Source organism: the organism of the source record quoted next, unplaced genomic scaffold (genome assembly GCF_019419815.1).
Source record: "Pyrus x bretschneideri cultivar Hongxiangsu unplaced genomic scaffold, Pyrus_bretschneideri_v1 Contig66, whole genome shotgun sequence".
Lineage (NCBI taxonomy): Eukaryota > Viridiplantae > Streptophyta > Magnoliopsida > Rosales > Rosaceae > Pyrus > Pyrus x bretschneideri.
The window spans coordinates 1,251,224-1,264,893 of record NW_025999805.1 but is presented as its reverse complement, the minus strand read 5'-3'; the positions used below and the strand labels follow the sequence as shown (position 1 = coordinate 1,264,893).

Genomic DNA, 13,670 nt, shown 5'->3' with positions numbered 1-13,670 from the left:
AGTAATCACATCCATAACATATGAATAAGTTTCATCATAGTCAATCCCAGGGCGTTATGAGAAGCCTTACGCAACATGACAAGCTTTATAACGCACAATTTCGTTCTTCTCATTACACTTATGAACAAAAACCCACTTGTAGCCAATGGGCTTCACATGTGAAGGAGTATGAGCTATAGGTCCAAACATCTTATGTTTCGCAAGCGAATCGAGTTTGACATAGATTACTTGTTTCCAATTTGACCAATCAGTTCTACATCGACATTCATACACAGAACGGGATTCAATGTCATCGCTCAACATGATCTCAGTAGCTACTGCATATGCTAATGCATCGTCAACAATCATTTCATTTCTACACCACCCATCATATAAGTTAGCATAATATACCGAAATCTCACGATTCTCGGGATGAGGATTCGTCTCTTCAATGATGCTTCCGTAATCTAGAATTTCCTTATGAGTTGGATAGAATGAATAAGTGATTCACGGTAAGCTCTTCAGAAGCCTGTGCCGTGGATTTCCTCTTCTGGGGGTGTGAATCTTTTGAACCAAGAGGTCTACCATGCTTTTGTGTAGGGGCAGATTATTGGCTAGCCGCTAATGTATGCCGATCACCTAAATTGGCGTCCAAGGCCTTCAGAAGGGAAATTCGTCTTATATTTGGTACATCCATCTTTCTATGCACATTCACAGTTGGAATATGCAATCTTATCACTCGCGCTAAAAAGTTGAAAGCATCTGGCATGCTCTGAGCTATGCTATGAAGATCTAATATACGATGCACTTCAGTTTTAGACTAAGCGGTGTAGGGATCTAAATGAGACAAAATAGGAGTCGTCCACGATAATTCGTGTCGTTCTTCAGGAACGTTGATGTTATTAACTTCTCCTAATGACTGAAAGACTGTTTTATAGAAGTGACAATCCGCGAAATAAGCGATAAACAGATTGCCTGCCAAATGTTCTAAGCAACGAATAATTGAATGAGAATTATATCTGACATAGATTCCCATCCTTCGTTCAGGCCCTATTTTTTGTATGTAAGGGTGGCGAAATCGGCACATAGACCACACAACCAAAAACTAGCAGATGCGATATGTCGGGTTCATATCCGGTAACTAACTGAAGGGTGATATATGGTTGTGTCACAACATGCCTCAGGCGGACCAACATAGTTGCGTGTAATGTTGCATAGCCCCAAACAGCAATCGGGAGCTTGGTACGTATGACAAAAAATCGAGCAATTATTTGTAAGCGCTTAATAAATGCCTCTGGCATGCCGTTTTGGGTGTGAACATGGGGTACATGATGTTCAACTTCAACCCTAATCGATATGCAATAGTCATCAAAAGTTTTAGATGTGAATTCTCTAACATTATCCAATCGAATAAATTTGATTGGATATTTAAGTTGGTGAGCCCTGAGCTTGATAACCTGAGCCAACAGTTTGGAGAATACAAGCGTTCCTTGTGGACAACAAGCACACGTGTGACCAACGTATGGAAGCGTAACCAAAACCATAAAATATCTAAATGGTCAGCATAGAGGGTGAATCGGTCTATAAATGCCCCTTTGAATCTTTTGTACAAAAATATGAGGATTCGTACAAATCTTGTCATAAGAAGGCTTAGTAATAAACTTTCCCGTTGAACATGTTTGACATGTGATTCCTTGGATCGAACCTAAATTTTGGGTTAGTGGATGCCTATGTGATGATTTGAGGATACAGCACATTGCTATTCATTTAAGATGTCCCAAACGATCATACCAAAGTGTAATTTTGTGAGCCGTCTCAAAGGTAGGGCCGGCCACATAATGGCTCTCTATAGGGTGTATGGTTGTAGTACATAGGCCACTCGAGAAACGCTCAATCTTCTCTAGAATACACTTCTGGCTATATTCGTAGGAAGTTAGGCACATAAATTCAACTCCATTTTCTATGTGGGTTTCAGCGTGGTAATTGTTATCTCTAATGTCCTTAAAACTCAACAACATTCTTCCGGAACGCAGAGAATAAAGTGTCAATGGTCATAATTGTACCATTGTAAAATATTATACGTGTCTTACTGTATCCTTCGATCAGGTGGATAGGCCTGAGAGGATTATCAGAGGTGCATTCTTAAGTATTAAGTTAGTAAAATAGATGCGTTCACACAAAACGGTGTGTGTGGTTGTACTATCTGCCAAACAACTAACTTCCCCACTAGTCATACCTAGAATGAAAATTAATTTGAATCGGTCACATGCATAAAAGTTCTTAAAACAAATATCCATTCAAAATAATTTTAAGTATTCAAGGATGGAAATTAATTAAAAACTTAATATCCAAAAATAAATCACCAATAAATAATCCAAACACAAAGGAAATTTGTTCAAAATTAGTCAAAAACACAAGGGGGTTTTGCCCACTACTGTGGAATTCAGCCCCAATGTCTTATTTTAGCTAAAAAAGATAGTTTATGTCTAAGATTCTAATCTTCCATAGGGGTAACGGCTTCTTGAAAGTCAAAAACCTCCATCTTGATACTCTAAGATTCGTCCACTTACATAAAGTTTGATTCAAACTTCTTACGACGAGAATGATATTTAGCTACAACTTTCTGGGGAGCTCAGCAAACACGAGACCAATGGTCTCCTGAACCACAGCGATAACACATATATGTATCCATGGTTTCAGGTGTTTTGCCCTTATTCTTGAAGTTTGGGGCCTTGGGAGTGAGGTTAGGGTGTTTCTGGGCTTTGTTTCCTCCCTTAGATAGGCCTTGACTTTGTTGACCTTGACGGGGTGGCTTCTGGCAGCCCTTACCATGCCACTTTTGGTGTTTTGGGTGTTGGTTTGTGCTATAGTGTGCTTCAGGCACATCAATCGCCCCAGTATGTAGAGCTTGATGATTTTTCATCAATAGTTGATTCTGCTTTTCAGCGAGAAGTAAAATAGAGATTAAATCTGAGAACTTAGTGAACTTCTGAGCTCTATATTGTTGCTGCAGGACAATATTAGTAGCAGACAAGGTCGAATAGGTCTTTTCCAAGAGATTTTCTTCGGTCAAAGTTTCATTACAAGACTTCAGAAGTGATTGGATTCGACAAACTTTAGAATTATATTCATTCACAAACTTAAAGCCTTGGAAACGCAAATGATGCTAGTCATGTCTTGCTTCAGGCAAGAAGATGTCCTTTTGGTGATCAAAACGATCTGCCAAAGCGACCCATAATGCTTGTGGATCCTCCTCAGCAAGATACTTGGTTTGTAGTGTGTCATGAATATGTCTTCGAATGAAGATCATAGCGGTGACGTTCTCAACTTCGCCAACAGGGTTGTCCATCTCATCTTCAATGGCAGGACGCAAACCTTTGCAGTGAGGTGGAGATTCACATATTGGACCCACTTGAGGTAGTTCCTTTCAGAGACCTCTAAAGAGGTGAAGTCGAGTTTGTTCAAATTCGACATGTTCCTATCACAAAATAGATGAACAAGATGTGGTTCGTGCAATGGAGAAAAATATCAATCCATTCACATAGGAGTAGAACATTCAAGTTCTAATAGACATGTATTGGTTAAAATTTGCATGAAAAACTTCAGGTTTTCATGGGTGATGTTTTTAAGAAAACTTAAGGTTTTCAAACAAGGCATGTTTTTAGAAACTTCAAGTTTCAAAATAATTATGAACTTCAAGTTCATATGTTCCAGTAGACAAACGCAAATATATACACAGAAATATGCAACAAGAGATATGCATACAGGACTTCAGGTCTAAAAATTATAATTGAATTAATTATTTGGACTTCGAGCCAAATTTAAAGTGTGGGTGAAAAAATATAAAACCCATTGGGCCTAAAATAATTAGGCAATTAAGCTCGGGGGCCCAAAAACATGGACCAAAGCCCATGGGTGGGCTGAGTAAATATCTGTCGTGAAGTGCAGGCCCAGATTAGACTAGTTTGGTCTCGGATGGGCTGCAGGCCCAAGGTGAGAGAGAAAAAAAGGGGTTGGATCTAAAGGAGAGCCTATGAAAGGGTACATATCCGGTGCGGCGTGGAGCAGTGCACCAAGTCTCTAGTAGCGAGCTAGGACTGTGTGCAGCGTGGACAGGTAAACCCATGAGAGGACGCGATCTAGTGAGTCGTAGACGTATAGGACACCATAACCCTGCGGGTTAATGTCACACTTAGGCAGGGTTTTAATTTGTGGGTTGCAATTTGTGAGCCCATATTGATAAATCTATCCAATAAGCTTAAAAAAGAACATCAAAGCCCAAAGGGCTGGTGTTTGGACTAAGTGTAGCCAAGCCCAAGTGGGTTTGGCTAAGAACAAAAAAATAACCCAGTGTTGCTGGGTAAGATCGCCGGAGTTGAGGCTAGCGCCGCCACTGCTGGTGGTTGTGTTCTTGGTGAATATTGGTTGAGGGAAACACGGGTTCAACGTGGAACCTTATTTTGAACGGAGAAAGTTCGATTTCTCGACGTTGGGTGTGAAAACCATGGAGGTTTCAAATCAAAATCCTTGAAAACTTAATGAAATTCTGTGGGAATTTCGACGATAAATTTGTCCCAAAAATCACAACTTCAGGTCATGGTTCTCAATGAAAGTCGGCGTTGGTGCTGTGACTCGTCTCCAGGCGAGTGAAGTTTGGGGACGACGCCATGGACTGCGTCGTTTTGGTTTTCATGGAGAAAGAGAGATGCTAGCTCTTGGGTTGTGGCTTGACCTGACTCAACCACACAGGCTGCAGGCCTGGGCGAGCAGCTCGAGGTCATGGGTTCAAAGAACCCTAGCGTCTATCGATATCTGTTTTTTCCCATTTTTTTTTTAATTCAATGCATATCATATAATTCAAATATTTTAATGCATGTACTTATATTTGATGCAATTCATGGCAATATCAAATTCACATAATTCAACAATTATGAATATAATACATACACAATTTATGTAGAATCTAAAATGCGAAAAACGTAAAGTTGCAAGAATATCGAGATAAAAATCATTGTTTTGGAAGAACCTGATTGCGTATTGATATGGATGAACTTGTTTGATGGAGAAAAAGCTTCGACGTCAGATTCCTAAACGCAGCGGTAGAAGCGTGCTGGTAACGTGTTGTAGCCTATTTTATCTGACTAAGGGGAAGGGGTGGCGACAAGGGGAGAGACTATTGATGTGTTTGTAGAATTGTAGGGGAATGTATGTGTTATTCCCTCCTATATAGTGTCTTTATTTATAGAAATAAGAGGGAGAAAAATTCCTTCATCCCCAAGAAATACAAGTACATATAGATATATGAAAGAATAACTAGAATTAAATATAATTTAGGATTTACACAATCAAACTTAAATTAGGAAAGTTTATAATATATATATATATATATATATAATCCTATAGATGATTGATATAAATGATTAGGATTTGGATATGGCATTTTAAAATTAATTCCCCTCATTCAAACCCTATCAAGCCATTATGCTTACGTAATTAATTTAGTTATTTATATATTGTAATATGTATATACGTGTTATTTAATGACTGGTTGAAATATGTGGTTTCACCTATTCCAAAACCCTGAACCCCTTCTCAATTACAATTCACTTTCACAGAACATAAACTAAACTATCGATACCTGCCTCACGGCTCTCACCCTCACACCTTAGCAGGATTCACGCTGCCCTCACCCTCACTACGTCGGCACATCAGCAACCGCCCTCAGCCGCCGACAAGCCTTCATCCTCCCCCTCCCTCCTACGCGACACCTCACAGGCTCACAGCATCTCCTTCTCTCATCCTCCTCGGTATTTTCTCCATATTTCCTCAGTTTTGACTTCCTTTTATATTTTTTTGCTTTAAAAATTTCTCTGAATGTAGGATTAGGGTTTTAAATTTTTGGTTTTTATTTCCAGATAGGAATTTTTATTTTTCTAATTTAAGTATTTTCATAACTTTGGGATTTTTCTTCCTTGCTGTTTGTTAAATATTGATTGGCTGCCCTGCTCATGTGAGATTAATGTGTTTCTTCCTCATATATGATTTAGGTATTGTCAGATTGGGGATTTTTTTTTGTTTTTTTGCTTTTCCATTCATTGAACAGAGGTTCCAAGAGAATTCCCAGACTTGTGCGTTTGTTACACCTCCTTAGGAGGAACTGGCTTAACTGGGGTTATAATTCTATGTTTGGTAAGGTCTTGGCCTACAATAAATGGGATTCGCCTCGACTACGAGGCCCTCCCCACTTCGCTAAACCCCGCTATCTTGTCCCATACTTTCGCTTGGTATTAAGTGGGACTAAAAAGGAAATTGAGACTGAGATCCAGACCCCAGCTTTTGCTTGCTAAACAGCGACATTCATTCCTTGGGCATCCTTCTTCTTCTGTGGCGTTGTCACCGTGGCCAGCAGTCGGCGGTGCTTGTTATTCCTTTTTCCCAAAAAAAAAAAAAAAAAAAAAAACCTAGATGGTTAGCTTTGGGGACGAACAGAAAATCCCTGGGCTTTGCTTTCTTCTTCTACCCATTCTAAAAACCCATTTCTCTGTTTCAGATAATGCTCAAAGCTTCTTTCTTCTTCGATCCTCACTTTGACCAACTCGCTGGAAAAAGAAAATCAATGGAGTCCGTCAAATAATTGATAGAGATGATGGTTGATTGGTTGTATAGACTATAGATTATAGAGTTCAAAGGAAAGATGGGAAGTATCTGGGTTTTGCAGGAAAAAGAAAAAGAAAAGGAGAGATGGGATGGAGCTAAAGAGGGAGAAGAGGAAATAAATTTTGAGAGAGGGGTAGAGTTTTTTAGGAAAGAAAGAAAGAAAATTGTAAAATTAATAATAAAATATTATTGGAAATGCATTAAATAATATAATATTATAGTTTGTTGATTATCCTATTTTTTAGTTTGACATTGCACCAAACCCTTCATTAAGTCAGTCCAGTTTAGTCTAGTCTAAAAGCCAATTCAGCTTAGTCCTTCAAGCTAGTCTAGTCCGAGATAGTCCGATGCAACAAACACACTTGTAGTGTCCTAAAAAGACTTCATGTTGAGCCCTTTGTAATTCTGGAGAATTCCCAGACTTATTGTTCTTCAATCTTACTATACTAGATTTTTTTTGTTTTGCTTGCTGTTGCTGCCAAAGACTTTTAAATTGTGTTTCTTTTTTTGTTTGCTTGGTGCCAAGGGCATTTGCATATTCTTGTTTTAATTTATACAGATTTATTTTGCTTTTTATTTATTTCTGTGGTACAAAGGGGATGCATATAAGAAGAACCTTGTTGCATTTGATTTTATGGAGTGAATTGAGTGATTGCTTTTGCTACCTATGATCTATCTTGCAAAGAATGGAGAGTTGGATGGAGACCTGAACCATAGAATACAAGCTGGATGGATGAAGTGGAAGAGTGCATCCGGCGTGTTGTGTGGCCGTCGTATGCCACTAAAGCTCAATGGAAAATTTTAAAATTTTATAAGACGGCAATAAGGCCGGCAATGCTTTATGGCACGAACTGTTGCGTGGTGAAGCATCAACACGTACATAAAATGGGTGTAGTGGAGATGAGAATGTTTCGTTGGATGTGTGGGCAAAGTAGGACTAGCCGAAATTGAAGGAAAGATGAGAGAAAATCGATTACGGTGGTTTGGACATGTGAAACGAAGGCCTACTAACGTTCTGGTTAGAAGATGCGATTACGGGACAGAAGTTTAGGGCCGAAGGGGTAGAGGAAGACCTAGGAAGACTTTGGAAGAGGCTCTAAGAAAAGACTTGTACTTGGATCTAACGGAAGACGTGACACAGAACCGAGCGCAATGGTGTTTCAGGATTCATATAGCCAACCCCACTTTGTGAGAAAAGGCTTTGTTGTTGTTGTTGTTGTTGTTGTTATATCCTCCTTTTTTTTATAGCATGTGACATATTTGGAATTTTAAACATATGTAAGCCTTACTAAGAGAGCATTTTATTTCTTTTTATTATTAATAATACAAGATTTTAATTTTCAATATCTGAATTTTGCTGCCAGATTGTTCAAGGAAAAAAGCTGCTGATAAAGAGAAGGAACACCTTAAAAAGGTATCATCTATGTACGAAAACTGTTTCTAGTTAAGTGGATCAATTAAATTTTATGGAGACCAAATGAATAACAATTGAGTCGTTGCAATGCAAATGCTTATTCCACAAGTCCCAAACCTCCGTCTCCTCTTCTTTTCCCCTTTCCCTCGTCTCTCCTCCCTCTCTCCTCTCACCCTTAAACCCTATAAACCCCGCTCTCTCTTCACCGCCCTCGCCTCCTCCTACCGAAAACGACACCGTCCCCTTCCCAACAACCACCCTCCCAACCTCCGTGCCAGGAACACAAGCACTCTCAGAGAGAGTGGAGGAGGCAGAGACGAAGCAATGGAGGAGGCCACAGAGGCTAAGAAGGCTGACACTGCTGGGTTCAACAAGCGAAGAGCTGAGGGCAACGACAAGAATGATAGGCCGAAGAAGAACCTTCAGCGGAAAGTGCGCTCCCTTAATCCCATCAATACCCTATCTTATGTGCAGGTAATTTTGATTTAATCAGGTTTTGGATTTATGGGTTTTGTTAATTGTTGAATAAATTCGTAGCAGTATTGGTTTGAATTTGTTGACTTGATTTATGGGTTATCTTCAATTGTGTGATTGAGTAGACTGCAATTCATAGTATTGGTTATTCAGTTGAGTTCATTTCTTTGATTTTGTTGCTCTTTTGGAATAGTTGTGCTTGTTGAATAGGACTAATCGGATTTCTACCGATTTTTGTACTGAATAAAGAGTTCCTGAAAACAAAAAAGTTTGTATGTGTCTTGATTCTAGAAAGAAGTGTTTGGTCCTATAATTCTTTTATTTCCTTTTCATTTTCGAGTAAGACTTTTTCTTATTTATGGTCTAATAATTTGCCCATGCAAACTCATTGCAGATACTAGGGACTGGAATGGATACTCATGATACTTCTCCTTCAGTGTTGCTATTCTTTGACAAACAGAGATTTATATTTAATGCTGGAGAGGTAAGTGTCAGGTGATAGTTGCATTAGGAACTCAATTATATACATTTACATCTAGTTAGTTTGTAATATTAAATAAGGTGATGATTCTGTCACTATCTGTATGAAATAGTAATTACAAATCAATGATAAACCCTTTGTGGAGTAAAGTAGTGTCTCTTACTATATAACTCTCACTGCAGGGTTTGCAAAGGTTCTGCACAGAACATAAGATTAAGTTGTCAAAGGTATATGATATCTGAAATCTTTACCCATTTTCTGCTGTTGGAACTTGAAGTGCTCTTCATCTCGTTCATGAGGTTCCTTCCTATTGTTGAGATGCCTTATCGATGTTCTTGATGCTTCTTCAGATTGATCACATTTTTCTCTCTCGTGTCTGCTCAGAGACTGCAGGTGGACTTCCAGGTTTGTTGCTTGAAAGATCAACTATTATGTTGCACTTGCAATTAAAGATTGTTTATTTTGTTTTCTGTTATCACCAGTAACATGTTTAGTAAGTCTATGATGAAGCTTTTAAGCATTATTATTGTGCTTTCAGTATCTGCACTGATTATTCAAAAGAGGTTGTTCTTGCTGATCCTAAATTGCTCAATTTTTTATTTTTTTACTTGACCTCACAGGTTTGCTGTTAACTTTGGCTGGCATGGGTGAAGAAGGAATGTCTGTGAGTATCAGATTTACTTCCTATCCATTTTCTTCTTTTCTGTACTCCACCTTTAATCTTATTTCATTTAGATCCACCCTTCCAAATATGAGTTTAAATCATATTTTGAATTGTTTTGAAGGTCAATGTATGGGGTCCGTCAGATCTCAAGTATTTGGTAGATGCCATGAGGTGTTTCATCCCAAATGCTGCCATGGTTCACACTCGGAGCTTTGGGCCGACTCTCGGTTCTGTGGGGGGTTTTATGGATGATCAAACTAAGTTTAAAGAGCCGATTGTTCTTGTTGATGATGAGGTTGTCAAAATATCAGCCATTCTTCTACTCCCAAATTTCTCAAAAGGGACTCGGCTCCCAAATGAAGTAACCAGTACACAGAATCCAACAGAAAAGGTTCTTGATGATAGGATGGATCATGCTTCACAACCCTTTAAAGTAAATGGCAACGGTAGACCTAATGCAAAGCCTGGTGACATGTCTGTCGTTTACATCTGTGAATTACCTGAGATTAAAGGGAAATTTGACCCTGAAAAAGCTAAGGCTTTGGGTCTTAAACCTGGGTCAAAATATCGGGAACTGCAACTTGGAAATTCTGTGCACTCAGATTTTCAAAATATCACGGTTGGTTCCGAAAACTATGAAATAGAGATATATATAGCTCTGGGCAATGATGTACTCCATCAAAAACTTTATTGTGTATTTAAAATTAGTTTATTGACCTTATTTGTTTAGGTTCATCCAAGTGATGTAATGGAACCCTCCATTCCTGGTCCGATTGTATTACTTGTAGACTGCCCAACGGAGTCTCATTTGGAGGAGCTGGTATCCATAAAATGTCTCAGTCGCTATTATGTGGATTTCTCGGGCCCGCCTGAGAATGCTAAGGGCGTGACTTGTGTCATTCATTTGGGTCCTGCATCTCTAATTAGCAGTCCGAACTACCAGAGCTGGATGAAGAGATTTGGTTTAGCCCAACATATCATGGCTGGGAATGAAAGGTAAGTAGCTTTTCCCATGCAGAAGATTAATTAGGAGCTCCTTGTTGTTTGTTAGTGAAAAGCCCTCTTTGCTTCTCTGTCTGTTTCCAGGAAGAATGTGGAGATTCCAATCCTAAGAGCGAGTGCAAGAATTGCAGCTCGACTTAACTATCTATGTCCACAGTTCTTTCCAGCTCCAGGTTTTTGGTCTCTTCAGAACCTTGATTGTTTGGCACCAGAATCCACTGCTTCAAGTGAGGTTTGTTGTAATATCATTTCTTTTGCATAAATTAGGTTTATTAGAATGTCTGGAAGTTTTCCAGGACCATGATCGTATGTTTATACTTTTAGGCATTAATAGTTATGCTTTTAAAATTTGGGGCTGATGCTGTTGGTGATTTGGTTTTGTTTTACCAGGGTTCTGTTTCAAAGTCTTGTGAAAGCATTTCCGCTGAAAACCTCCTCAAGGTATAAATGGTTGATTTACTTGGATGCATCTAGTAAGTAGGCTTTTGTGGCTTAGATCCTATGTGCCTGCTTTCTTTCCTAATCGATACAATGTTTTTCTTCTTTAACACAAAGCTTTATTGCATAAATTTCCATTCGAAATAGAATTTTTCTTCTGTCCTTGATTCAGTGTTATTCTTTTTATTTATTATTTTTTAAAGTTTCTAATATAAATGGGAGAAGCTTATATGATTAATCTGATAAATACTATAGAAGTTTTAGAAGGATTATGACTGGCTGCTTGTACAACCAACAGTCCAGAAAGCAATTTGGTACCTGGGGATAGTGATTTGCTTCTGATAGTTTAACAGAGCTCTTGTTTTAATTGCATCATATCTCCTTTCATTTTTCTTTCCTTTTCCAAGCTGCTAATAAAGGTGTCCAGCAGTGAAGGGTTATGTTTCTACTGCATGTCTGAACGTGTGTTCTCATTAGCATGACTGCTTTTTTTTTTTTTTTTTTTTTTTTTTCTTTGGAGCATTGCAAGTTCTGCAATCACTTTACTGATGTACAAATGTTAATAATGGTGATTTTCATGTGTGTTGAACAGTTCACTTTGCGTCCATTTGCTCGTCTTGGATTAGATAAGTCCGTTATTCCAAGTCAAGTGGCTTCCTCAGACATCATTGATGAGTTAATTTCAGAGATTCCAGAGGTTGTAGACGCTGCCCATTGTGTTAGTCGGTTCTGGCACCAGTCTGCAGAAATAAACGGAGAGATAAGTTTAGCTAAAGACAATGAAGTTTTGGTTGAAGAGCCATGGTATAATGAGAATACGCTTCCTAGTTGTTTGGAAAATATAAGGAGAGATGACTTGGAGATAGTTCTTTTAGGGACTGGATCATCTCAGCCATCTAAGTATCGCAATGTCACTTCTATCCATATCAATCTATTCTCCAAAGGAGGTTTACTTTTAGATTGCGGTGAAGGAACACTGGGACAGCTGAAAAGAAGGTAACACCATTTGAAAATTTTGAAATACATTTACTAGTACTGAAATCCATTCCCCACTTTAAGATATTACGTGTTATGTTCATCAACAACAGATATGGTGTAGAAGGTGCTGATAATGCTGTGAGAGGTCTTAGCTGTATATGGATTTCTCATATTCATGCTGATCACCATACCGGGTTGGCAAGAATACTTACTCTACGACGTGATTTGTTGAAGGGGGTGCCTCATGAGCCATTACTTGTTGTTGGACCGAGAAAGCTTAAGTTCTTTTTGGATGCATACCAGAGACTCGAAGATTTAGATATGCAGTTCCTTGATTGTAAGCACACCACAGAAGCGTCTTTACTTGCTTTTGAGGGTGTTACTGAACTCAATAGGGACTACTCTTCTCCAGCAAGTCCAACCCGTTTTGAGGACATGAGCATTAAAAATACAGAGAGGCAATTAGCGGAGAGAGTTGATTCCACTCTATTTGCTAAAGGATCCCGTATGCAGAGCTATTGGAAGAGGCCGGGTAGTCCTATTGACAACAGCGTAGTTCCAATTGTAAAGAGCTTGCAAAAAGTGCTCAATGAAACTGGTTTGGAAGCCTTGATTAGTTTTCCTGTCATCCACTGTCCGCAGGCATTTGGTGTTGTCTTGCAAGCTTCAGAGAGATTGAATAGTGTTGGAAAAATGATTCCAGGTTGGAAGGTTGTATACTCAGGTGACACTAGGCCCTGTCCGGAACTTATAGACGCATCTCGTGGTGCAACAGTTCTAATTCATGAGGCAAGTTAAGACGTATTGTGTTTTTTTTTTTTTTTTTTTTGTCCGAGTAATTAATAGACTTGTGCAATTAGCAAAAAAATGTGGAACTGAAAAGGAGGAGGATTGCAGTTGATCAATTTCACTTCTGACTCTTGCAGGCAACTTTTGAGGATGGCATGGTGGACGAGGCTGTAGCAAGAAACCATAGCACAACAAAGGAAGCCATAGAAGTTGGGAACTCTGCTGGAGTTTATCGTATCATCCTCACTCACTTCAGCCAGCGATATCCTAAAATCCCAGTACTTGATGATACACACATGCATAAGACATGCATTGGATTTGACATGATGAGTATTAACATTGCTGATTTGCCTGTGGCCCCAAAGGTACTTCCATACTTGAAACTGCTTTTTAGAGATGAGATGATTGTTGATGAGGAAGATGAGTTGATAGAGGCTGCAAGTGTGGCTTCTTGATAAGAAAGTACGTCATTTTCTCTTGTAATTTCCTTATTCTTTCAATACTTAATGTGTTATGAATTCAGAAGCAAAAGTGGTTGTGCATATTTAGGATTTTCACCTCTTTAGGTAGTGGACTTAACCCTAAATCCTGCACTACAAGATTCCGGCAAAAAATGAACCAGCACCAGCAGCTACACACACACAGCTGGGCCACTGATTGATAGCATAGTCCCCATTAGGCTATAATTAGTAGTTAAAGTTAGCAGTTTATTATTATACATCCCTAACAGGTTAATTAGTAGATGAGATTAGTAGAATATTGCAGTATCATCTTTTACTTGCAGTTAAGTTTCT

General features: G+C 38.9%; 1 protein-coding gene across 2 annotated transcripts; it reads left to right on the top strand.

The window, feature by feature from the left end:
• Positions 1–5,572: 5,572 nt before the first annotated feature.
• LOC103951390 (tRNAse Z TRZ4, mitochondrial) lies at positions 5,573–13,418 on the top strand. Of its 2 annotated transcripts, XM_048573339.1 has the most exons (14): positions 5,573–5,786; positions 8,001–8,050; positions 8,160–8,524; positions 8,919–9,008; positions 9,188–9,232; positions 9,356–9,410; positions 9,626–9,669; positions 9,791–10,288; positions 10,400–10,665; positions 10,756–10,903; positions 11,062–11,112; positions 11,702–12,105; positions 12,198–12,876; positions 13,014–13,418. In XM_048573339.1, the coding sequence occupies exons 3-14, from the start codon at positions 8,375–8,377 to the stop codon at positions 13,329–13,331; spliced, it is 2,748 nt and encodes a 915-aa protein (XP_048429296.1). In that variant the 5' UTR covers positions 5,573–5,786; positions 8,001–8,050; positions 8,160–8,374; the 3' UTR covers positions 13,332–13,418. The 2 variants fall into 2 exon arrangements, with proteins under 2 accessions (XP_048429296.1, XP_009361024.2); XM_009362749.3 differs by having other exon boundaries at positions 8,001–8,524.
• Positions 13,419–13,670: the final 252 nt, after the last annotated feature.